At 33.6% G+C, this 26,966-nt stretch overlaps 2 protein-coding genes and 1 long non-coding RNA gene across 5 annotated transcripts; 1 reads left to right on the top strand and 2 right to left on the bottom strand.

Moving 5' to 3' along the window:
* Nucleotides 1-3,702: 3,702 nt before the first annotated feature.
* On the bottom strand, nt 3,703-4,709 carry LOC18587862 (Cytochrome c oxidase, subunit Vib family protein). Its single transcript, XM_007011895.3, has 3 exons — nt 4,361-4,709; nt 4,115-4,252; nt 3,703-3,992 (listed from the first exon to the last, which is right to left on the bottom strand). Exons 1-3 carry the CDS (start codon nt 4,442-4,444, stop codon nt 3,864-3,866), a joined length of 351 nt encoding a protein of 116 aa, XP_007011957.1. The 5' UTR covers nt 4,445-4,709; the 3' UTR covers nt 3,703-3,863.
* Nucleotides 4,710-10,540: 5,831 nt separating this feature from the next.
* On the top strand, nt 10,541-18,836 carry LOC18587861 (uncharacterized). 3 transcript variants are annotated; one of them, XR_016028436.1, is made up of 5 exons: nt 10,541-11,771; nt 11,901-12,243; nt 12,341-12,550; nt 12,648-12,716; nt 18,249-18,836. It is a non-coding gene; the product is annotated as an uncharacterized LOC18587861 (long non-coding RNA). The 3 variants fall into 3 exon arrangements; XR_016028437.1 differs by having other exon boundaries at nt 10,543-11,972; nt 12,123-12,243; XR_001929427.2 differs by having other exon boundaries at nt 10,545-12,243.
* Nucleotides 18,837-23,287: 4,451 nt separating this feature from the next.
* Nucleotides 23,288-25,275, bottom strand: SIP3 (SOS3-interacting protein 3). Its single transcript, XM_007011892.3, has one exon. The coding sequence runs from the start codon at nt 24,886-24,888 to the stop codon at nt 23,593-23,595; it is 1,296 nt and encodes a 431-aa protein (XP_007011954.3). The 5' UTR covers nt 24,889-25,275; the 3' UTR covers nt 23,288-23,592.
* Between the last annotated feature and the right edge of the window lie 1,691 nt (nt 25,276-26,966).

The raw sequence follows: 26,966 nt of genomic DNA, 5'->3' as shown, positions 1-26,966 counted from the left end.
GGAGGAGAAGATCAACCCAATCCCCAGAGCAACTTTTATTATTATAATTAAATAATTTTTAAGTGTTTTTGGTTTAGATTCTCTGTATTTCAATCTATTTTATAGTATTTTTTTTATAAAAATTTGAGCTGTTCAATGTAATTTTTTACTTGATGATGTTTACTTGGTATTAAATTAATAGAGGATAAACTACTTTAAATAATTAGGGAATTATTATGGGAGCTATTATGGGAGCTTTATCTGCAAAGCAACGACAGCTTTGATTACTGTTCGCCCTATTCTTTCGACCCTTTCTTTGTTTTCTTTACTAGGCTACATTAAGCAATTTGTGTAAAGCAAATGTGGATTAGCTTTCAGGTCAACGCCCTGTTACCCACTTGCCCTTTGTTTTTTTTTCTTGTTCCAGGCCATGTCCACACCCTTTTTACAAAGCCAAAGACATGTAAAATTGAGGTTGTACTTGGACAAATTACAGGCATTAACATTGGGGTTTTGTCTTGTTGGGTTTGGATAGATATCCTGATTAAGCAATCCATTTGACACAAAAAGTTGTGTTGACCTTTTTTTTTTTGGTTTGGGTTCCTTTGGAGTCTTTGATAACGTCAAGTGCATTGACCCTGTCCAAGTTTTCCGACCCTTTGTTTTACTTTGAACTCAAGGCTGTCTAATCCATCATCTTAGATAATCAACAGTGGTCCGACTCTGACCCCATCACCAGGTTTGAGCCCTTCAACGACCCTACTAGCAACCAAAAACATATGACGTCTGTGAACACAAGTTTGTCATTACAAGGCGTGGGTCTCTTTCCTCAATCTTCAAATAATAATAGGGTGAATTTGGAGTTACGTTTTGGCAAGTATTCCAAGGGAAGAAGAAAGAATACATGTGTTTCTTTACTTCCTTTTGTTTATTTTTTTAATTGCAAGAAGTTCATTCAAAACAGGAATATAGAATTGTTAGGTCAAGAATCATCAGGGCCACGAACTTGCAATTGATTACAGGTTTGACGAAGAAGAAAAGATTGAGGAAAGGAAGAAGTGGGCAGCGACTAAGGAGTGTTGGTTATTGTGGGGAGGGGGCTCGACGGCTGAGTCAAAGCGTGTGGAGGTCACGGTCCTATAACCAGACAATTGCGGTCCCAAGCTGCCTCACAGCTTCTCAGGGACGTTCATTTGCTTTTAGATTAGTCGGTTAAGTTTCAATTCATTATCATGGTATGCTTAGTGCATGCTTGCTGATTACTACAGAGAGCTTTTTAAAATCTCAGAATCCCGATAAATAAATGTTCCTTAGAATGTTTCTCTACTGTAAGGAATCGTACGACTGATGGTCATGAGGGAACACTATGACATGCCATTGTAACCAACATTAGCGGGAGCAAGCAATTCTCCCATCCTGGAGCATAATCAAGAACATATAAACCACACCCATGCACTGTTACACGTAGAAGAAGATGGAGAGAGAGACTTAAAGTTGCAACATCGCCAAGAAGGTGAGTTTTATCAACAAAATTCAACAGGCTGGTTCGATGTTGTTACATCACAACTCAGTAGTAGTTATGTTCTACGAACTCTTCATTTCACCCTAACGTAAAGCATTGTACAAAACATTGCGTACCCATGTCCGACACATTCCAAATCAATGTAACATAGCAAAGTAGAGCCATGGCCATCTTAAAAAATGGTAGGTAACCCAGATTTTACACAGCTGGAGGCATATCCCAAATATTATCAAATTTATTAGATCAATGGTAGGCAGAGTTCAGAGTACATTGGTTACCAACAGCTTCTTCACATTGACTTATCACCCTGCAAAGAATATCTTGTGTGCATGAGAGAGAGAGATGTCAACTAATCTTGAAGCTCAATCTTCTTGGTATCTACTAAAATTATACATCCACATCGGGCACATGGGAGTATCAAGAGACATGAAGTCCACTACTTAAGTGTCAATGAGTATTAAATGCTAGAAGCAAGTTAAACAATATTTTAGCCCATCCATCTGCTCCAACAAGCCAGTAAAAGCTACTGCTCCATAGTCTATATTCATTCAGAAAGAAAAAAGAACCATTAAACAAGCTGGTAGTTCAGATTTCAGAATTAGATGTATTCTTCCACAAGTACATTTGATAGTTTAAACTATTGATTAGCTGTCTTCAAGATATTACTCCCTCATTCCTTTCCTAAAGAACACCTCTTTATCATAAAATTTAATGCTGTGTGAGCATGTCTAGAGAGAGTATTACATGACAGATAGGATATTGTGTTCTAAAACTCACATTAAACCTCTATAGGACTATATTTAAACAATAAATCAACTCCTTGTTGAAGCCAAAATACAGCTTCACTAGTTGCATAGTGAAGAATGGTCACAAGCAGTGGCAGAGCCACATCTCAGCTGACTAAGTCCAATTGTTTCCCACCAGATATGGAGAACCAATAGGATTATATGAGTAGATGAGTGAAAGAAATGAATACTACCAATCTGTTGTATGAAAATAAACTACTCAAACTAACGATATGCCTCATGGTTTTCTTGAGTAGAGAGGTAAAGTTATTAAAGGTAAAAATTCAATTATTACTATAGATTAAATGATTAAAGCTAGTTCACAAAATCTTGCTAGGGCTTGGCAACAGATCCAACAGTCATAATGATTGGCTCAAAAATTAATTAAATCTTGCATACAGTTCATATAAAAAGCAACAACTTTCTACTGAACTTCTACTTGCTAGGTTGTAGTTATGGTCAATTTTATAGGAGAAACAAAGATCGCAACTTGATGGCAAAAGGAACAGGAGAATGATTCAAAACAAAAAATAGAAGCGCATACAGCGAGCAGAGGCACATGTTAAGAGTAAGAGTCACAACAAGGAAAGGAACAAAGTGATGCAAGTCTTATGCATAGAATGCAAGATAGTCTAAATTTAGAGAAAGGAAACAGAAGAGAAATGATTGATGACAATGCAGAGCTCCGAATGTAACTTTAAAAAAGAATTACATACAAGACACAAAAATGTAGAAAGAAATGCATCTCAATGTACACACCTAGGTGAGATATAGGATGAAGTCAACCAAATATTTACATGACACTAACATTTGTAATAAATGACCCAAGAAAGCTTAATTGGGATGACACTAAAAGCCTGTAACTAGCGTAAAATGTTCATTCATCATCACACTAGAGTTACATTTCCTGGATTATGGATGGTAGAGCCACAAAGACATGGATAGGAAAAACCTAAAAATTGACAAATACACAACCAAGTTTAAACTTATTCAGACAAATCTTCTTAGGTCAAAAGACATGCATCCATAATTTCTGAACCCAACAACAGATAGAATATATGAAATCAACAAATCCCTGATGGTTCAGCAAATCTTAAGCCCATGTTATAGGGCACCTCCCACTGACTTGAATAAAGGAAGCAAGATTCAGCCATTGATGGACCATGATGATTGGTCCAATCTTCATCAGGAGCCCAAACCGAGCCTCACACCCCTGACAAAAATATGTAGACTTATCCTAACGAGTACTATTTGCTTCAAATGCAACTACAATACCACTCTTTGTTCCCAAAGTTTATCATCAGTTATGAGTAAGCATCCCTAGGAAGCAAATTCACCCACTATATATGAACAAAAAGCACCGTGAAATCACACAAAAACTAACATTATAGAACCACAAGGCAACCATAATCCAAATTCAAAAAATGCATATTTCTTTATTATCAGATATCCAATTTCCCATAAAAAAAAAGCATTTATGTTATTGTATATCCTAAACGCTGTACAAGTGCAATTTCAACAAGAAGTATTCAACAAGCTACAGAAGGCCCTAACGGTCTAAAAGCTTCAATAAACAATCAAGGAGAGGTTGGAGGCTTGAAAGTGTGAGGCTGTGGAAGTAACAACGGACCTCTCCTCGTTTCCCTATCATCAAGCAACCTCTGCGTCCTCTTCGTCATACAATACTGCCTATCAAAATGCTTCACCTACATACAACCCAAACCAAAAATAAAACCCAAATGCAACCCAAATTCAAAAACAGTGAAAAAAAGAGAGAAAGAAACATAATTTCTGGTTAAATGATTAAGATTAGATAGCACTCAGTTACCCAAGAAGCGCGGCAATGCTTAACGAACTCTTCCCTGGAGCCTTTGCATTCAGTGGGGTAAAGCAGCCCCACTGACCCGATTTCAGTGGGTTTCTTGTCCGATTGCTTTTCCAAGCAAGAATAAAATGCATCACGAGCCTTTTTTCACCCAAACCCCAAAAAGAAAGAGAAACAACATTTCGATTAGATTCTAAGGTTTTCACGATGAATCATAGAGATTAAAAAGATGGGTAGGAAGAGAGGGACCTTGTAGCATGCTTGCCTGGCTTTCAGAAGCACGTCAGTGTGGATTTCATCTTGTTTTCCTGATGCATAAGTTTCAAGCGCCATGGCCTGTTGGCTTCCCAGTTTGAACCAAGCAAACAAGGGAAGAACGAGCTGCTTCTTCACTTACCGAGCTCCTTTCATTTCGTTTCCTCAAGAGGGTCTAGTTGGGCTTGGTTTGGGCTAAATGAGACTAAAGGTCTAGTGGGCTCATCTGCAACAAATTTGGGTTAAGTTTATTAATGATTAATGCATGCAATTCTTGAATCTGTATTTTTTAGCGAGGAATGGTTTGGGAAAGAAAAAGAAAAAGGGAAATAAGAACCAAAGCAAATTAACTTCTAACTATATTCATAGGTTTACCTAGGGTTGGTGGGAAATAGTAGTTTGTATGGTATCTAGGTATCAAATAATGGAGTCATTGCAACGTACAAACGAGACTAACTTCTTTTCGAATTGATTGAAATTGATTGTTTACTTGTGTGTATGACTTTATATATCTTGTTTAACATATATACAATTAATAGCGATGTCCGCTTGCATGTGCACCATATGCATTTCCATGTCTTGTACAAGAATTTAATTAGGCTCCTTTCATTTTAAATGACACTGTTGAGAGATTGACAGAAAAGCACTGCTAACCAATATTTGGCATGGCATCTTGGCCATGCATGCATTCCTTGCATTTCCATCCTTAATAATTTGATTTGGCTTATGATTTCATCTTCCATCAGTTCTTGGGTGCCCGAATTCAACAACTTTATGGTACTGGTTTCACACTTCTGAGTACTGCTAAGGAAAGATTGCTACCTTTGATCAGATGAAGTTGGAGAAAGTGATAAATAAGCTGCTTTTGGTTGGATGGCGTCAGTGTCAATAGAGATAATGCATATGGTCATATCTTTACCTAGCTATCACAAATTTGTTCGAGTAGGGGATCCAATCTAAGTGGGCCAAAATGAAGAAAGAAATGTGGAATACTAGCTTCTAGCTACAAAAACAGCCTAATATGCACAAATCTGCTGTAGCATCAAGCAAGATCCCTTGTTAAGTCAACCGCTGCAATTCCCTATTCCATGAAGGAATTTTCAAAGAACAAAGTAATCAGGACTTCTTTCCCATATCTGATCATCTTACAATTTAAACATAGAGGCTCTCATTGGAAACATGTTTTCAAACAAGAAGACAGTAGAGCCCTCATAAATATGGATAATTAAAATCTGTAAGAATACATGGAGGTTTCCTGAAGCTAGCTGCAGGTTGCTGTTTAATGTTTGGGGAAAAAGATGAAAACTACTGCTACAATATCATTCTGAATTTATAGTGGGAAGAGTATCATTACCCAGGGAAGTGAAGGACAGTAGGGGACTAGGGGGGCTCTTCCATGACATGCACGCGCATAAACAGGCACGTAATTCGAGACAGAATGAAAGAAAGAAAAAGATAAAGATGGAAAAAAGTTGGGCACTAAAATGTAAATATTGATATTTTTTGCAGCAGACACAAGCACTTCAATGTCCCTTGGCTTATCAGACGTCTGCCATTAAGCTGCAAGTTGCTATACCCCCAAGCCGCCCCACTTGCACATCGAGTACTGCAGGTACGTTTCCTGCTTGGGAAGGTAGTGAGAGAGGAAAAGGCCAAAAAAAAAAAAAAACAACACTACTGTATGAAAATGGAAAATGGAAAATGGAAAATGGAAAATGGGGGCTTTGAGTTTGTGGTGGCCAATTTGCTAGGTACATGATAATGAAGTTTTGACTGCGGAAGGAAAACAAATAAATAAAGTGAGGTTAGGTTGTCCGATATGTACAACTAAAGGAAAGCTTCCTTAGTGAGTATTTGTGGTTGTTAGACAGAGTTTTTGCCTATACAGCTAGTTGGGCCAACAAAGTTCAATCAATTTTAGTAGGCTGTGGTATCTAAAGCTGGCTAGAGATGTGGCCACTGTCCATGGGTAGTACAGTGAAAAAGACGGCAGCTGTTTTGATTCGCTGAACTTGTTAGATTGAGTTGCTATCTGCCTAGACCTAGATAGATATACAGTATATATATATATATATATATATGTGTGTGTACATACTACAACTACTACTACTACTCTTCCATAGCAGTTTTTTCCTGTTGGTAATTGTCTGCAATCTTGGTCATTGGCTCATGGCCTTACAGTATAGCCCATTTGGAGAAACTAGACGAAGGTAGCTAGGGCAGCAGGCCATCGAGGTGGGAGAGGCAAAAGATACCAAGTCAAAGAAACAAGAAGTGAAGAAGCTGCAACTTCACGGACAGAAACAGGCGGGCTATGATCTTCCATCATCTACTAAACTAGTACAAACTGATATACTATCATAATCCAGCAGAATCTCTCACTCATTTAAAGTGTATAATTTTATATAAGTTAACAAATACATATTACAATTGAAAAGATTGCTTAAATGCATCAATACCCATTGTCCCCATTGTCATCATCCCCTCTTTGAAAGCAAAAAGAAATAGAATGGCGAATCTGAATTAATACCTGGATTTTCTTTTCCCTGTGATGAGGGCAATTACCAGTATTTGATTGAGAAAAATGAATGGAAAATGGTTCCTGCCACCACCAAAATCTTTTCTTGGTTAAGCTGTGGATCAATCTGTTACATCACTAAAGAGTTAAACTAAACCTAAGATTAATGTATGATTTCCTTTGGTTTGATCCCAAACTTGGGATTAGATCAAAGACAAAAGACAAAGCATTTATTAACCAAAAGAAAACAAGTCAAAATCATACTAATAAGTTTTGTCGATGTGATCAAAGTTTCTTTCAAAGATTCCTGCCTTAACCCTTCACTTAAATCGAAATTCTAACATGAATTTGTTTGAACCATTATAATTTATACATTTGTTTTGTAAAATGAAGCATATCCACCTAGGGGTGAGTTTAATTACATTGGAATGGGCTTAGCTTAAAGCTTAAATTTTTGTGCTATCTTAAGTACCTTGTTTAAGTATTTGGGAAAGATTTGGTACATAGTACAAAACTGTATATAATGTACCCAAATTGTACTGGTGATTAGTCAATGTTGATGTATTCAGTTGTCATGGATTTTGTCAAATTTTTGGCTCATTGGTCATGAATTTAGCCACCAATATTAGGAAGTAATTGTGTTATTTATTTACAATTTTTTTTGTTACATTGTAACTTTTTTTTTGTCATGTTCAATTAAATTATTTATACTTTTGTTTTATACTAAATAATGATTGATTAATTATTAACTTATCATTTTATATCCATGCAGTATTGACATAATATTAATATGATGTTGATATGAAATATAAAAATACCACATTATCATATTATCATATCATATAAGCATATCACATATTATTTCAATATTGCATGATATAAAATAACAAGTGACGTTTTAATAATTAGTTAATCGTTAATTATATTTGATTTAAAATAAAAATATAGTAACTTAATTAAAGCAATAAATAAATAAAAATTTATTTAAAAATTCTAAATAATTCAAATATATTTTTAAATATTATACTTATAATAAATAATTATGCTACAAAAATTTATTTATAACAATTTCTATAGAGACTTTTATTGCAAAAAATAGATTGTTCTCTCTATAGCAACATATGGTTTGTTATGATGCAAAAAGTGTTGCAAATAGGATTATCAAAAGTACTTGCAACGATTTTGTATATATTCTTGCCGACAAAATGTAATCTGTAATTTGTGCTAATCTATTACATTATAATATTTTGTATGCAGCAAAAAATTTTTTTTGTTAAATTTATATATAATTAATTTACATTTTAAATCAATATTCAACATAATAAAAATTTAAGACATATAAAAATATATCTTATTTGAATTAATGAAAAGAGGACTAAATTAACTGTTAGTATTTAATGTATTATGATCTTTCCAGTGAAATTCTTAATGTAATTTTGTCGACGAAAGTGACGATTTAGTCATAACTTTATACAGTAAATTTGTAATTGCACGAATTTTTTGTACAAGTATGTGTTAATAAACTCACATTGAAATTAGAGTCTCACATGCTTCATTAGATCTTATTATGAATTATAATATTATCTATTTATCAAGATTAAATTAACTTAATTTTATATATGATAAATTAAAAAATAAAAATAAATTAAATAATATAAATAATAAGCTATGTCAACTTTTTTTTTGTTACAATATATAATTATTTCAAAATTTGAGAATGTCCTATAATTAATTTGAAATCAATAATTTGTTTTCTTTTTAAGATAGAATTAGCATGCATTTTACGTATAAAAATAAATTGAAACTATAATAATTCGAAGAAGTAGAGCTTATGGTTTAATTTGACTCAATACGAGAAAATTAATTAGATCCAAACATAATAAAAATTGACAAATCGAGACAGGAGCGTAGTTGGCCAATTTTCATTGGGGGACAAAGGTTAAGAAGAGTAAAAGTTAAAATTTTTTAATATTAATATATTAAACTTAACCATTAATAATCAAAAGATTTATAATAAACAATAAATTTATATAACATGTAAAATAAAATAAAATAAAAACTTATAATAGTGCTCTAAAAAAATTTTGTTTGACGATAGCAATATCTTTTTTAATATAAACAACTAACTTATTTGTAAAAAACTTATCATCTATTTTGTTTCGAAGTCTTGTCTTTCTCAATATAAATGATTAAAAAATTAATATAGTCAATATCTAATATTCTCAATATCCAATATTCTCATTTTATTATATTTAAGTTTGTAATACTAAATATTAAACTATAATGCACAAAATATAAATAGTTAAATACGATATACAGAATTAATAATTTATTCTTATACTCAAGATAATTTCCTTTCAACTAAATATAAAACGTAAAGCACATTAAAAACATACACTCAAGATAATTTTTTCTTATATAATTAGGATTAATAAAAAATAATATATTGTTGAAATTTTAAACAATAACCAATAATACAACATTAGAATTTAGATTTGAGATTTGCATATACAATAATTTTTTAATTTTTAAAAATTAAAATTATTAAAAATAAAATTCATATAACAGAAAAAAAACTATAAGAAGTAGAAAATATAATCTATATAACAAAAAAAATATGATTGATGATTTAAAAAATAAAAAAAAATTATGAAAACTTAAAATATATGAAAAAATAAAATAAAATAAAATTGAAAAAAAATAAAAAAAATAAAAACTTTACCTCTTATTAATTTCATAATACAAAAACAGAAAAGATAAAAAAAAAGGATGAGTAAAAAAACTTAAAAAATAAAAAAAATTTAAAATTTTGAATAAAACTTATAAAGTCATTTTATTATTTTTTAATTATATTAATTATTTATTTTAACAAATTATTAAAAAATATATCATACATATAAAAAATTAAAAAAATCCCCCCACTACGAAGGGACGCTCCTCCCCTGGATCGAGAGTTCTTTTTTGATTATATGGGAGGCTCGATGGTGCGTGCAGGCTCTCGTCACGTGCAGCTTGGCTTGTCTGCATGCAGTGAATGTCAAAGTAAAAAAATCTAGTGCGGGTCAAGGACGAGAGTAACTATGAGTCAAATGCCATTGCTTTTTATTATTTACGTGCCCATTATTAGTTTATTTTTGGGTCTTGAATAATTTAATTCAATAATTAATTATATTATCCTTTGGCTGTCATTCAATTGAACGATTAAACAAAAAAAGAAATGAGAGTTAGAGGGAGATATTTTGTAAATTCAAAAGAGGGGAAGGGGGGGAAGTCTTTTGTCTTTGTTTCCCTTATGGCCTGATCTGACGCAGCCCCATCTACCACCACACAACTTCCAAACAGACCCACATCACCGACAGTAGGGGCCCACCATCCATTTGATGATAATCCTACGGCCCAAATCACTCCTTTCCCGGTCAAATCAGAGCCGTAACTATATTCCATTTATTACCCTCCACGTGGCTTACTGCCTTCTAACAAATAAATACTGGACACGTAATCAAACTCTCTTGCACTCTATTCCCTCCGTTTTTCTCTTATCCGTTCTTAGTTGAGCAGTCGCAGACAAAGACAAAGTCAAGCCAAAACAAACCAAAAAAAAAAAAAAAAAAAAAAAAAAAAAATATATATATATATATATATATATATATATAATAACAGTGAATTATTATTATTTTCTGAAACTAAAAACCTGTACATCTTTTTGTTTGATCTCTCTGTTGTTGTCTTCATTCGATGATGGTAAAATTTTTTGTGTCCAAATTAGGGTCTGAAACTTCAGGTTTTGCAAAGGAAAACAAGAAGCAAGTGGCATATAAGCATTAGAGTTCAGAGAGGGTGCAGCAGGTAGCGAGCAGCAGCTGGGGAAAGCTAATTTGCTGAAAGAAAAGAAACGAGAGAGAGAGAGAGAGAGAGAGAGTTGTAAGGATAAGTGTAAAGGGTTTTAGGTGGGGTTGGGGTTTATCAGTTGGTTGGAAAATGATGAAAAGGCTTTTTTGGGTCTTTGGGGGAGTGATTAAAGAAAACCCTAATTCTTTGTCCTACTCATAGTCATATATACCTACTTAAAATGGGTATCCAGAAAAAGGGTTGTTGAGAAATCTTTATATTTGTATATAAAAGATGATTTCAGATCTGTCGGTTGAGTTTCATATGAGGGGTGATCTGTATGAAGCAGCAGTTGGGTGGCGGTTTGGTTTTTCCCATTTAATCTAGGATTTCACTTTTTTGTTTCCATTTTTGGTCCATTTTCAGACAGTTAAACTAAAGATGGTAAAGATCATGTGTATGGGAATTGGTGGGGGAAAGAGTGGATGATAATTCGGGATAAGAAGAGGAAGAGGGACACAGAGAGACTGACAGAAGAGAGTGAGCACACGCAGGCAATTGTATGAAAAGCCATACCTTTGCGGGTGCGTGCTCACTTCTCTTCTGTCAGCTTCGGCTTTTGCATTGTGTTTCCTCACAATGTTTGTTATTTATATGTCCCCCTCTTTATCTTCTTCTTTCTCTATCTCACTCAATCTCCAGAGATGACGCCTCGAGTGTCTATTTTTCCAGATGTTTTTGTTTTCATCCATCCACATGTCCTTCTCCCTTGTTCTTCGGATAAGAATGAGTCACTGCTCAAAAAACAAGTACACGGGGAAAGAAGGGTCAGAGAGATAGAGATGACACATAAAAAAAGCAGGCTTTTTTTTTGTTCAACTATATCATGAAATAAGTCTTTTCTTCTTTCTCAGCCAACGAAACCCTCTTAAACCCTTTCTTTTGCTTTAGACAGAGATTGAAATCCCCCATTTTTATGTGTGTGAGACAAGTCATAAGATAAGGGAGTTAGCAAAGAGAAGGAGTACTGTTGTTGTTGTATGGCAAAGAGATAAAGAGGCAAGTAAGCGTGAACATAAGCTCTTTTCCTTTTTTGGGGTTATCATTTATCAACTAATAAGTTTGAGGTATTAATTGCTAAATTTTGCTGATCTTTTTGGGAATATTTTTATATTAAAATAACAATAGTTTTGAGCTTTGAAAGAAGCGTGACTTTTGATGCCTCTCCCTTTTGAGGAGGACGAAGTGGCTTCTTTGAAGGTACGCCTGGTTACTGTTCTCATTTTAACGGAAAACTGTATCGGTATCTTGGAATTTTTATGTTCATTCACGTAATCAGCTTTTATTTTCTTTGCTTTGGTTAAAACCCTCTTCCTCTTCACCTTCCTGTTTTCTTGGAAACCATGCAAGGAAATGGCCATGTCTGGCTTGTGTTCTTTACCCTCAATCTGGCTCTGATTTGGGGTTTTCGCCATCTGGTGTTCTGCGTTTTGACCCCAAACGAGAGTCCAAGAAGTCAAGTCAACAAAAGGTAATAATCTTTGTTGTTTTTGATTCTGATATCTGATTCCGTTTTGATTTTGTTGTCTAACCACTGAAGCTTTTGACTGCATTTGGGCTTGCCCCAGGGTTTTGGATCTGGTAGTATTGGCTGCTTTCTTTTCAGTTACTGAAAAACTATGGGTCACTCTACTCCTTGTGGTAGAAATTGGAAGACATCTTTTTCTTATTTTCTGCAAAAATATGCGATATTTCCTATTCATTATTGAAGGCTTGGCAGCTGGAAAGTTCCTAATGCAGGTTACTTTGATTCAGTCAGTGGATTTTTCTCTAATAATGTAGAGTTCGTCTTCTTTGAAGCTGGTATTAATCTTCTTTTTTCAAGCTGGTCTTTTAATATTTTAGTAGTAAATATGTTTTCAATTTTTTACACAGCACTTTGTTTGGCATTGGGTTTGGGAGGCAGCAAACTGTGTTTCTGATTTGCACAGGTTAATCATTCAGGTAACCATGTTCAATTTCCTTGAAGGTTGTTTTGGTTAATGATGATGTTTTTACTGAACCTCTTTTGTTCAAATTTTATGTGATTAGTTGAGAGGTTAGTCTTTAATCTAGAGAAGAACGCATTTCTCAATGCTGGAATCGAGATTTTGAGTCTATTCTTGAATGAATAGATACATTGATTAAATTGCAGCTACAGTGATTGTCTAAAACTTGTCAAGGAAGAAGATAAATGATCAAAGAAGGATTAATGAATTGATTGGTATAAAAATTTTGTGGGAACAATATGTAAACAAGATAGGAGTGACTCCAGAATTCAATTAAAATGTCTTTTACTTTAGGATTATTTGTGCTAATTATCCTTCAATTCAGTGTTTGATCTTCATCTTAAGGGAAGTTATTTCTTGCTGTTTGAGCATGCCTATTTAATAAATTAATATTGAGTTCACAACTTTTGATAGATATGTATATATATATATATATATATATAACTTTTTGTTAAGTGATAATCAAACATGCATTTTGTTTGCTATGGAGTCCTTCATACAAATAAGGGAATCCTAAATTGATATGAATTTGTGTCTAAGGGCTATCTGGTGGATATTATATTTTAAGACATAGTATAATCATCTAAGAGATCCCAGCTGCTTGTTAAAATTGGGTCAGGAGCTGTGGTGATATCCTTGACGTTGGCCTAAGAGTTGGTGGACTTCTGTTGCCTGAGAAAGTGTTGTCTACGTTTACAGCCTACACTGTTTCAACTTTTTATATAGCAATATCGTGATTTACATATAAAATCCAATAAATTCGAGGGAACCAAATGAAGGGAGCACATTGATATTGATGATCGGCTAGTATTTGATTTTTGGCTGGAACTGGTAGATGAGTGATCATGAGCATGCGCCTTTATATTACTTGATTTTGAAGTTGTCACTTGATTCATGTATATTTAATTTTAAAGATTCATTTTTAGAATATAGGGGGCTTAGGTTAGGCTTTTAAGCATTTGATAAAATGGTCTAGTATAAGAGTTTTGACAGTAATCCAAAGGTAATTTTGGTGCCAGTATATAGTACTTTCAGTGTGTGACAATGCTACAATGAGATGAAAATTAGGTTGCTAAATTTTATGCTGAATATATTATATTTGATAAATAAATATGTATTTAGTTTCATGCTAATTTTATATATTTTCTTCATATATTTTGGAACCATAAAAACACCCTCAGGTCAATCTTATTATATGGTTGTTCTATTAATATAAAGCATTGGTTGTTATTTTGATTTTGTCTTTAAAAACTTGAGATATTTGGTTTTGCTTGCAAGGTAACCATGCAAAAATCACATTCTGACGGTTAAAATTCAAATATTAATTATTAAAAAAAAATAATCTTGTAAGGTCATTGATTTTCCATTATATGTTAATGGTAATATGCTGCACTCAAAAAGGCTAATTAACAGTTATTGAGCCAAAAAGATTAGAACTTCCAATGGTAGAATCCCTCTCTAGCTTAGGTGACTTATGCTGTCAGTGGTTGTTGAAATGATATTACCTGTGATTGTGACTATTCTGTTTAGGAATGAAAGTAACAGCAAAGACATATTAGCATAAAGTGCAAACTCATGTTCGATGTAGTGGTCAATAATAAGGATTTTGTGGGAGTGGTGGTTCTTGTGATAGTGATGGCACATGATGTTTGAGAGGCTATATCCATAGCATGAACTACGTACTCGTCTTCCATGAGGTTGGTTGTGGATTGTAGTGATAAGCTTTGAAACATTAGGGTGACAATGGTGGCATGTTACAGCATAGAGTGTTGGCTAATTTATTCTAATTAGAAAATAATCAAGTGCAATGACATCTCTATGGATGGGATTCGACCTCTGTATATGAGTTTAATTAGTTATCTTTGCGTATTCCAGTCAGTTAGGAGTGTCATTAATCAAAATAGATATTAGATCTTAGTCAAAAAGCAGCCTTAATTGCTTTTGAACACAACCGATACATTACAAGAATTTAATCCTTGGTTTGGCTTATGTATTTACTTTGGATCTTTGTTAATAATCTATATGTTGGATTCATACATTGCTAATTGTCATTTTCCAGAATCTCTCAAACATGTAACACTAGATTTTAAATCATGGCTAATATGGATGGAGATTAAGACTACCGTATATAGCCAATGTCTTTCTAATTTTGAAAGTTCAATTAAAAATCTCGAATAGCTTCACTAGAAAAACCTGTTTTAGAAGTCTAGAACTGAAAAGTGAGATTTTGAAATGGTATGTGTTTGAAGACGGTTTAGGTAGGATAGAACAGAAACTCATGTATGATTGGAGAAGGATTCTAGGAACAGTTTATGTTATATGAAATTTTTTTTAATAAGTCTTTCAATATTTCATTGAATAAAAATTCGGAGTTATTTCAACTGTAACTCTCAAAACAGAGAACAAAAGATTTTCTAGACATAAGTCCTATAGAATCTGTTAGCCTTGTACATGTCCTTATGGGCTAACAGGTTCTATAGGATTTATGTCCAAAAAATCTTTTGTTCTCTGTTTTGAGAGTTACAATTGAAGTAACTCCGAACTTTTATTCAATGAAATATTTTTTGGATGTAAGTCCTATAGAACCTGTTAGCCCTGTACATGTCCTTATGGGCTAACAGGTTCTATAGGACTATTGTCTAGAAAATCTTTTGTTCTCTGTTTGGAGAGTTACAATTGAAGTAACTTCTAACTTTTATTCAATGAAATATTGAAAGGCTTATTAAAAAAAAAACTCATATAAGTCTTATAGAACCTGTTAGCCCATAAGGATATGAAATTTTTTATGAATCCAAAATTATTGCACATAAGAGCTAGTAAATTTATTGTTGTTTAGATGTTTATAATTTGTCAAAATGAGTGGCGCTAGTATTTACAAGATTTTTCCCTTATTCTGTATATGTTATATATATAATAGTGGTAGGTATTCATTACCTTCATACTATATTTGTGTTCAACCATGTGTATAACAAAATGAACAAAGTGGTGAAGGTCTGAAGGACACATGGAAAATTAATGCAATAAGCCAAAGGCCTCTAATACTTGAATGAGGCAAGGAAAGGGCACGACACATCATAGAGCACATTACCTAAAATTACGACCTTGGGATATGATGAATTATTCATAAAAATGTGAAAAAGTGACAACTTACACGACTTTCATGTAGTCATCAAGTGAATGAAATTTCTAAGTAACTACTCAAATCAATTGCAAGTAGCTCTTGTAATTTTGTAAACTCATCTTTGCCTCTTTCTTGTAAGTTTGTTTATGCCACTTTAGCCTCCTTTGTTCGTTGTAGTTGCTCCGGATAACCAGCCTTTCTAGACTGCTTGCTATAGATTTGCACCAGCAGATCCTACCGAATGCCATATCCACTTCTAAAGACAGATGATTTACTCACCTTGAGAATTTGATGTTCTACAATGTTTCCATTAATTAATTAGTGCAGTAAATAGGTTTTCCATGTTGTGGAACTGCATTCGATCAACATAGTTAAATATTATGGAATGACTTAAAATTTACATAGAGAGTACAGCTTATTATCATTAGCCTCCTTAACAGTTGCTATTAAATTTAATTTGTTTCCTAATTAAATGAAGTGAATAGATGAATAGCTTCTACTTTTGCCTTTCAAAAGAAAATAAAGAATACATAGTGAAAGGTACAACACATTCCGGAAGTGTCAAGCAACTTTGTAGCATCTACTTGTTAGTTCCTAGTTTTACTTGTTCTGTTGTTCAGAAGTAGAATTGATATGTTGTCCAAAGCTATCAAGCAAGATCGTATAAGATTTTTGGTCTTTTAGGGAAATGTGGTGCTTTGGTCTTCTAAATATTTATCAATTTATGGGGTAATAAAGGAAAAATTACTTGATCTGTATACAGGCTTAATGCTAAGGATTATTGCTTATGTAAATGAGGTAATAATACTTTCTGATCTCATTATGATTGGTGAAAACTGAACTCTAACTGTTTCTTTTATCTAATTAAAAAAACTTTGACTGCACCTTATTATCAAAATCTATGAAATTCGTCAGCTTTTTTTTCTTTTTGCAAGGCATTCGTCAGCTTATTTTAACTGCCATAGGATTAAAATATATTGCTCAATGTTCAACATATCTTAACTATGTCTTGGGGCTTTTGTTGACATAAACTAGAGCAACATGGCTTTTTTTGGTTGTGCTTTATCCAAATGCTACCATGAAGTCAACTTTCTATCAAGTATTAATCCAGTTTCCAGAATTTTTACTTGGCCTCCAGAAAGACTCAAAAAGTAAAATAGATGTGCTGGATACCTTGATTTCCTCAAGGCTTGGTTTTTAATCAATTACTGTTTAGTATTTTTGTTCTCTTTGATTCCAAGGATGAAGACAGAAGATGCCAGAAAGATTTCGTACTTTTTAGCATATGAAAGTTGGAAGTATATGCACTATAGACTGGCTTAATATGATTGATATGTCCTATTTTAGTTAATATGGTGTTTCTCATGGAATGAATTTTTAGAATCTTCTTGCTGCTAAGTTTATAGGAGAAACTGCTAGAGTTATTTAAAATAGAACAATTGTGCATACAGTGATACAAGAATTCAGTTCTATTCCTAGATCTTACCTTTCCTGCGTGGAGAATGCAATCTACCTTGATTTACATTGATATCTTTTTCCATGATAGCAGTGTGTGAAACTCTTGCTTGTAGCCATTTTATTTCCAAGTTAATTGTATTACTGTTTTCTTTTTTCACTAGAGGTTGGAAACATAGAAATACTTAGTGGTTTTCAGGCTTAAATCATTGCTTCTGGTCTCAAGTTATTTACCATTCTATTTAGTGGACATCTTTGGTGTCTCTAAGGGCTTATTCATGCCTTTTCCAAATCTTTTCTTATGTTTATTCACAGGCTTGCATTCTGAATCCAATCATCAGTCTATTAGGTATTAGATTTGTTTAGTGGTATACCACAATTAAAAATGAAGAAGAATTAGACTCTAACTGCTAGCTTCTACTTGATTTATCATGCATAATCTGGTAGACAGTTTATCCTTGATTGTGTTTTGGAATCGCGATCGGTAGAATTTACCATATATTGTTATCTGTGTATCTTTACTCCCCACTTTCCGGTTTTTGTTGATTTTCTAGATTTATCCGACGATGCTCTAGCTAGCTAAAAATAGAATCCAAGTAGCTTGTGAAAGCATACCAGAATTAATATAGTTTATGTAGCTGGCCTTGTTATTTGAAAGGTCTTCAAGGATGATTTTGAGTTTTCAATCTACTGTGTTGTCGATGATTTTCAATTCAAAGCTTTATTTTCCCCTTTTGTTTGCCGGCGGTTTTCATAATTTGTCTGTTTATGTTATATTTAAAGCACTTCTAACTCTTTCCTTTTGGTACGACAATGATTTGCCACTTACATTATTGATCAGTTTCAATCTGTTACCTATGTCTCTTGATATCACTTTTCTGAAATTTCTAACTCTAGTGTTGTGCTCCTCAGAATCATATCGGATCGAAGGAAATGTTCAGATATGGATTCCAGTAGCTTGCAATTCACATGGTTCATCCTTGAAAATTTAAAAGGGAATGTGGAATTTCGGATGGACCAAAAACTTTCTAAAGGCGGTACTAACATTTCTTCGAGGAGGCATTTAAAATGAAGTGATGTTGGGAAGGCATTTCATATCCCTGAAAAGTTTGCTACAAGGTACCACTTACCACCCTAAGCTGGGGATGCAACTAGAAGCAACATGTTGATTTTGGCGATAAGTTCATAATTCAAATAGCAGCAAAAATTATGGGTTCACGAAAGGTGGGAAGCTGTCTGTTAGGGAGAAGAAATTGAAGCTAGGAGGTGTGGAGGGAACATGTTCATCATGATTGATACTTCTGTAACTCTAACATTGTTTGACTAAAAAAAGTTCACTATTTTCTATTTTTCGTTTTAATTATGTACAATGAATATATTTCAACGAGAACGAGAAGAACAGTTATATCGTGCCGACAGCAGCGAGCAGTGAATATGTCAAAAACTTGGTTCTTTGCTAGAATTTTGTTTGCCTTCCTAATATGATCGTTGCTTGCTTCATTTGTCGCCCTGTTGTTGTGTGGCTGGCGATTCTGGTTTGTACATGCAAAAGAACGGCTTAAGTTATGGAACCCAAAGCGTAATTATTTGTCTGTCCCTTGGTAGTCTTTTGCCCGAACAGGGTTGGTTGGAACTTGGAGAATGGGCCAGTTTTTGAGGCCCAATCATGAGGTTTCCATCCCATGTCATTGGCCCACGCAAAGGTTTCCCCAGCATGGGCCCTACTGGTCCAATTCCACAATGGGCCCATTGATACACCTCCCCTTTCCATTTTGGTTCAGACAGAAACAGAAAGCATCTCAATTATTGGCCTCAAATCAATCAACTCGATTAAAGTATCCTTTTAGGGTAACCTTCGAAGCTGGGACCAAGCATTGGGTTACCTTTTGTCTTTCTTCATTATGATTGTAACCACTTGGACCAATTAGGTCAGATTTCCCTCTCAATCATGTGCAATTTCATGACTAAATTAATCTTAACCCATAATCACGATTTGAAATGTGGTTCATATTCTTTGGTAGTTAAGTTGGATTTTCAAAGAATTATGGTTATAGTTTTTGGATCTTTTTATAACACATTATATTTTTGAAAAAATATTTATACTTGATACACTATCACTGTATAAATTTATAAATTATGAATGTAAGTACTTATAATTTAAAATGAGGTAACACTTATATTATACATCGACAGTATATTAAATATAATCATTCTGAAAAGCTTTTCGGCTTCTGAAGTTGAACCGTCCATTTGGTATGGCCCACCCTAGCTGATTAGGCATGAATTAGAATTAGAGATGAAGTTATCAAAGAATTAATGATTAACCTCTATGAATTACAACAAAACACCTTCCCCGCATCGATACAAGAGAAAAGAATCGTTTAAGTACAATGTGCAGGAATGCATGCATCACCATCCATATTAGGGATGTGATTACTGGCCAATAAAATATATTATCTTGTGATTAATTATATAAAACAAAGTATTAGGTTAAGTAAACCTGATAGCACGAGGTGCTGTTTCCTGTTACACTATGTTTTTGCATAAATTTGAAGTAGAAATTATCACCCACATTATGTTTGGTAAAATGGAAAGGACAAACAATGATGAAAGACAGAAAGAAGGTAGATTTTCCGTCCATGTCTTTCCTTTTCTCATTTTCTTTTTCTCTCTTACCAAACACAATTGCCAGTGAAAGAAAAAGCTAGAGTTAATGAACGTTTGCATGAAATTGTGAAGACCCTATTATTATTATTATTATTATTTTTAGTTGAAGGTGGGGATTATGAAATATAAATGCATTGAGCAATAATGAGAAAGGGTTATCTCTGCATTGGCCAATGGGCTCTTTGTTAAATGGTAGGCAGGATGGCTAATAAATAGAAACGATAAGATGCTGTATAAAGCTTTCAACTTACTTTAACTGGCTGCTTAAAGTGGAAAAAAACAAGAACTAAATGTTATCCTTTTTTTCTCTTTTCTCCTGTGCTTTCATTTCTTGAAAAGACAGTTTTGGTCTGTTATCAATTAATTTTAAATTAAATACATGTTCAAAAATTTTAATATAATATCAAAATAAATGGTATTTCTTTTAATTTTTATATTAAATCATTCATAATTTATATTACTTGATATATCTGTTATTTTTACTATTTTAAAAATCTAATATCGTCTTAATCCCTCGGGAACATGCAATGCATGTAAGCCACGGACTTAAAAAAGTGGCACAAGTGTTGATTTGATAAAAGAGAGAGAGAAATTTCTCCTATTTATCAATTAATTTAATATGTATTCCTTTGTTCTAGGACTCTGAATTTGAGATCTAGATCTACTTGGCTACAAAGTCGATGGCACTTGGACGGAACTGAGTCTCCTGGTGTGTTTTTCAACCTTTAAAAACAAATATTCAGTATTCAGAAGGGTGGGAGAGTTGAGGTGGAAATGGAGAAGATAACCTTCAAAGAGAAAGCCAAAAACCCATGTGCCTGGAAGTGGTTCTGGGACAAGTTCTAATCACCCGAAATGTGACAGTCGCTGTCCTTCACATGAATGAAAACTTGGCCATTGTATTGTCTCTATTCCAACCTGACAGCACCTCTTGTCTGCCCCCAAGTTGCTGTTAGGTTTTTTAACCTTCCACTTGCGATATAGAAGAAGCCGGACCAAAAACCTGCCTTCGCTCCGCAAGCCCATTCAAGGCACGACCTGGACAAAAAATCTCTATTAAATGAGAATCATAGACATTTTACTATCGAGACATAGAAGTAGCAACACAAGATAAGGAAGAGTTCCAAAGTTCAAGTGCTAGATCCTATAATCTAATTCAAGTAGCTGGACCCTCCTATAAGCTTACCACCCACCATTTACTTCCAGTATTGCTTCAGAGGCCAGCCAGGACAGCAAACCTTAACAGTAAAAGGACCACATCGGGGTGGCCCGACACTGGGTTTCTGAGTGTAAAAAATCCAAAGACCTCTTTGCTAGTTTTCCATGGCAAGTCATGGCATCCAGGGACAGTAAATTGAACTTGATACTTTGATACTCGGAAGCCTAAACTTGCAGGTTCCAACACCACCTATAGACATAGAATGACTGCTGCAAAATTCAGGCTCACCCTTTATTCCCAAGGTTTAAGCGTCTTAAAACAGCCAAAAAGACCTCTTAAAAAAGGGAAAAAAAGTTGAAGATGATGATCATTATATCACCAGAAGCTTTCAAGGGACCCATATTGTTGCCTGCTATGGAATATAAATCCTTAATAGCATGTTTGGTTGGGGGAATGGCTAAGCCATTCCCCCTTTATTCCCAAGGAATTTTTATTCCTTTGTTTGGTTAGAAAATGATACAAGGAATAGCCATTCCTATAGAATGGCTATTCTTCAAAATCTTTTAAAACCAAGGAATAGCTAATACCACCCTCCCTCATGGTATTAGCTATTCCATGGTTGAGGAATAAATTTAAAAATGAATAAAGACAAAAATACCCCTTACAAGTTTGAAAATTTACAACTTTATTAATATAAAATATTATTTTTCTCTCTCCTCTTTCTCTCACTTGATTCCAATTTTTAATAAAATATTAATATTAAATTATAAATAAAATATTAATATTTAAATTATCAATTATTAATAAAATAAATTATAAATTATTCCTATTTAAAAACAAAATAAATTAAAAATAAATAAACATAATATCATTTAAATTAGATAAACAATATTAATAATTAAATCATCAATTATTAATATTTAAATAAATTACCAATTATTAATATTTAAAAAATTAAATAAAAAATTAATCATAATAAAATTTAAATTAAATAAAATATTAATATTTAAATTATCTATTATTAATATTTTAAATAAATAATCAATTATTAATTTTCAAAAATAAAATAAAATAAAACAATTGATCATCATAATATTTAAATTAAATAAAATATTAATATTTTAAAAAATAAATAAATATTAATATTGAAATTATCAATTATTAATATTTTAAATAAATTATCAATTATTAATATTTTAAAAATAAAATAAAATAAAAATTAATCATAATAATATTTAAATTAAATAAATGTTAATATTTAAATGATTTATTATTAATATTTTAATTAAATTCTAGATTATTAATATTTAAAAAATCTAATAAAAATAAAATGTCACATAAATAATAAAAGGTGTTTTTGTCTTTTTATTTTCTATTCCTTTCTTATTCCAAAATTATTGTTACCAACCAAACAATACAATAAGTCATAATAATTATTCCTGTTCTATTCCCTTTGTCATACCAAACTAAGTAATAACTATTTTATTCTATTCCCACCTCATTCTATTCCCACATAATAACTATTCTATTCTATTCCTGTCTATTCCGCCAACCAAACGTACCATAAAAAGTAGACAATGAAACAAAAAATGGAGACTCTAAAGAGATGCGGTGAAACCAAATGCTGTGAAAGGCTATAGCCTTTGGTGCAATTGTAGGTCAATAATTGAGAGGAAAAATCAAAGTATGTCAAAGTTAAACCCCACAAAACGACATCTGGCTTCCTTGAGACGAAATTATGATGGAAAACTTTTATCTTTATACTACACTAAGTTCACCTTTTTCCTAGACTAATTTGTTTTGCTTTGTGGGCGGACGTCAGATGTACCACAAATTAATCTGATGAGATGTACAACATCCTCGTTTATAAGCTGAGTTACAACTAGAGTCAAGACAAGTGGCTTGATTAGCTTTAGAAGTTGAAAATTTGGATACGGCAATGGACAATTAAGGTGTGCTTTCCCAATTCCCAAATGGAAATTGTAAAATGGTTCCTAAATCCCAACTAACCATTGAAATATCAACTAGGGAAATTCATGCTGCAGTGCTAGGGAAAGCAATAATCAATGCTTGGTAATATGATAAGAAATCATTAATCCAAGATATCACCATGAAAAAAGAAAAGTTGCAGAGAAAGGCAGTAACTGAAGCAGTCCACTTGCACATATCAACATGAAAACATCAACATAAATGAATCAAACAACAATAAAGTTGCGGAATGATTCACACATACAAGGACCAAACCCACAAAGACATTGATGGAAAATAATCAAAGAACAGAACAAAACCAGAACAGAAGGCCCTCTGCTTCCATTTTTCCATCTAAACAATCCCAACAATAACAAACAACAACAATAACATCATCGAACAATGGTCGAAAGAACATATAACTTCCCACCTCCTAATTTTTTTTGGGTTTTTTAGCCCCAATCAAGCCAGTGTCGAGTTCTCGGCGGGTGACGTCCAGACAATGTCCTTAAGCGCCGGTCGGAGTTCTTTACTGCAAAACTGGTTGTACTCAAGGGTATCACCATGGTCTTTTTTAACTTCCACCACCAAAAACGACGGCGTCACTGCAAATATGTCAGCAGCAATTGCTAACTTCCCTTTCCTTCCACATTCCTGACCCTGCAACCTCACTCTTGACTCGCTCTTCTTGACGCTGAATTTCATCGACTTGGCCACCTCCTCCAGTCTCGATATTACACTGCTTGCCGGCCTTGTTGTAGCGAATATCAGCTCCCCTTTCTCTTCTCTCTTCTTCTCTTCGAACAGAGGCGATAAATCAAAGCCCTCAGACAAGGAAATGATATGAAAGGCGTTCAACGTCTCAGGCTTGGATGATTTGTCACCATTGAATGCTTCAAACTCTAACTCTTCCTTGGTTCTCACGGTCTTGGGCATAGATTTCTTGAACCAAGACGAGTCCATGATCTTTGAGATGGTGATTCGGGTACTTGGATTTGGGTCTAAAAGCTTGGTGATTAATCTTCGAGCTTCAGGGGAAAACCAAGGTGGGCACTTGAAATCTCCCCTATAAATCTTCCTATACATGGCCACCAAGTTATCATCTTGAAATGGTAGGAACCCGGCAAGAAGCACATAAAGAATCACCCCACAAGACCAAATATCTGCCTTAGCTCCATCGTACCCTTTTTTCCCAATAACTTCAGGCGCCACATAAGCCGGTGTTCCGCAAGTAGTGTGCAACAATCCATCTTGTTTCAAGTGTTCCGAGAAAGCACTGAGTCCAAAATCTGTAACCTTCAAGTTGCCATCTTCATCTAAGAGCAAATTCTCCGGCTTCAAATCGCGGTGGTAAACCCCACGGCTATGACAGAAATCGATAGCGGAAACCAACTGCTGAAAATAAACTCTTGCCAGGTCTTCCTTGAGCCGACCCTTGGCAATCTTAGAGAAGAGCTCTCCACCACGAACTAGTTCCATGGCAAAGTAAATCTTGGACTTACTCGCCATGACTTCATGCAACTCAACTATATGGGGGTGTTTCACCATCTTCATAACGGAAATCTCTCGCTTGATCTGGTCCATCATCCCAACTTTAATCACCTTCTCTTTGCCAACAACTTTCATGGCAACACTCTTCCCCGTCTGAAGATTCCGTGCATGGTAGACTTTGGCGAAGGTTCCATGACCCAACATGCGACCAAGCTCGTACTTTCCATGAAGCAAAGCCGAGTGATCACTTTTAGTTTTCTCCGCCATTTTTGTGAGACCAATACAACACAGAAAACGATTAGATCTTTTCGATCTGAATTATGGTATATTTACAACGACAAGAGATAACACACATAAACAGAAGATTAAAAGCAGAGAGACAAACAAATTATTTTTCTTTCTCTCTTTTTGGTGACAGTGCATGGCAATCACCCGTCTTCAACGTGTTTACGGTGGCAATTCCTGCCGCCGATGGACCGCTTACCGTGCCCACACAGCTCAGGCCTTGTCAACGATGCCCTTCTCATCTCTCTGCATTCCCCAAAGGGATTTTTTTCCTTTTTTTAAAGAAAAAAAATTAAAGAGCTTTTCTTTCGTATCAAAAAGGAAAAACGGAGACGGAAGCCTTTGCCTTTCCCTTCTTCTTGCTTCAATGCATAAGGCTCCGATTTATACCAGTTTTCTTACGCGTCGAATTCCCATTTTGTCCCCTAGGTCAATCCGACGGTTACCAAATCGAGTCCCAGTGAACGACACCCACATGGCACGATTTCGATGCAGTTGTCCATGATTGAATCAATGAAATTATGACACGTGCGATGGTGTATCGCCAATGGGTAGCGTGCGGTGTTACGACAGTGTCCCTCGGTGAATCCCCTGTTGGGTTCTTAATAATTCCGTGGGGTCCACATAGTGAACGGACAGTGTAATTATGCAATGATAAGTTATTACGCCGTTGGATCAATGATACGGTGACCGTAAAAAAAGTCCGAGAAAATGAAAGAATGAAAAGGAATATTCCTTTTTTATCTTTTATTTTTTTCGAATTTTTATTTGATGTGTCAATAAATTTTATATTTTATCAATATATGAAATATTATTATCTCATTAATAATATAAATAAATATTTATTTATACTATAAAAAGATTTTAAATTTTAATATAGTTCATCGAAATTAAAAATACAACAAACAATCATATAAAGACGGAAAAAATATATTCTAGCTATGATTAACCAGTGAAGATGGGTTACGGAGCGCGTTCGAGGACACGTGCACGCCGTGGGGTGGACCCATGGGGTTAGTCTTTTCTGTTTTTGGCAGTAAGTGAGGCGAGTAAGTGATAAGTCAAATTGGGCGGAGGGTGGGGAAAGAGGTCCCACCCAAGCCAGATACGTGTAGTAAATATTCAGTGGAAAAAGGAAAAAAAAGATAAATCCTGGAAGATGATATTTGATAATCATAATCACATGGCGAATGGGGGGTTCACAATTTCTGAATTTTTCCAAGAGGAGAAAAAACTGGTCCTGCCCATTTGTTCAGTTCAGTTAGCTGTAGAATCAGACGGGTTTGATTTTTTTAATTTATTGCGTTTTTCCATGTTTCCTGTTTTACCAGATTATTTCTTTTTCTTGTTGTTGAGTTGTCAAAGATTTATCAAGAAAATTATGATTTATTGAATTTATAATATAAGTAAATAAGTGAATAATATATATAGTCTAAATCTTATTACTTAACAGTATTATAGAATAATTTTAACTAAATATTATAATTTAATTAAATAATAATATTGTACTATAACTCTAACTATATAATTTATATAATTATCTTAATAAAACTTATAAATAAAATTCATATATTATTGCGTTCGACCATTTAGTTTATTGATTATGTATGATTTTTGTACTTAAACATAAACGGTTTTTAGATTTTATATTTTTTCCTTTTTACTCTTTTTAATTTCATCAAACTCACTATATTTAAAAAATTTTCGATTTGTTTTCAATCCATTTGCAATTTTTTAGGGTTTTTCTAGAAATATTCTCTCAAAGATTCCTTTGTTGTGACTTGAGAATAGTGTAGATTAGAAATCGAAAATTTCCATCTCATTCCCCTCTTCTCATTTATTGTCTTTTTCTATAAAAAAAAAAGAAATTAGGGAAAATACATGCATCACATGGCTTAAAAGGACAAAAATTTTATAAGTATATAATATATTATTGATCTCTCTTGCTAAATAATAGAAAATGAAAAAAAGTCTTTGGAGTGTGCTTTATTAATATTCCTCTTCGTTAATAAATAACTCTTCAAAATTTTGGACTCATATACAAATTAAGCACGCCATGC

Source organism: Theobroma cacao, chromosome 9 (genome assembly GCF_053813885.1).
Source record: "Theobroma cacao isolate CCN51 chromosome 9, ASM5381388v1, whole genome shotgun sequence".
NCBI classification, from domain to species: domain Eukaryota; kingdom Viridiplantae; phylum Streptophyta; class Magnoliopsida; order Malvales; family Malvaceae; genus Theobroma; species Theobroma cacao.
The sequence above is the reverse complement of the archived record's forward strand: the minus strand, read 5'-3'. Positions and strand labels throughout refer to the sequence as shown.

Bases quoted from the DNA above. Each gene is read 5' to 3' on its own strand.
- LOC18587862 (XM_007011895.3), bottom strand. From the start codon at position 4,444: ATGGCGCTTGAAACTTATGCATCAGGAAAACAAGATGAAATCCACACT. The intron at 4,253-4,360 runs GTCCCTCTCTTC...GGGTGAAAAAAG, and splicing joins CCAGGCAAGCATGCTACAAG to GCTCGTGATGCATTTTATTC. The intron at 3,993-4,114 runs GTAACTGAGTGC...GGTTGTATGTAG, and splicing joins AGCATTGCCGCGCTTCTTGG to GTGAAGCATTTTGATAGGCA.
- SIP3 (XM_007011892.3), bottom strand. From the start codon at position 24,888: ATGGCGGAGAAAACTAAAAGTGATCACTCGGCTTTGCTTCATGGAAAG.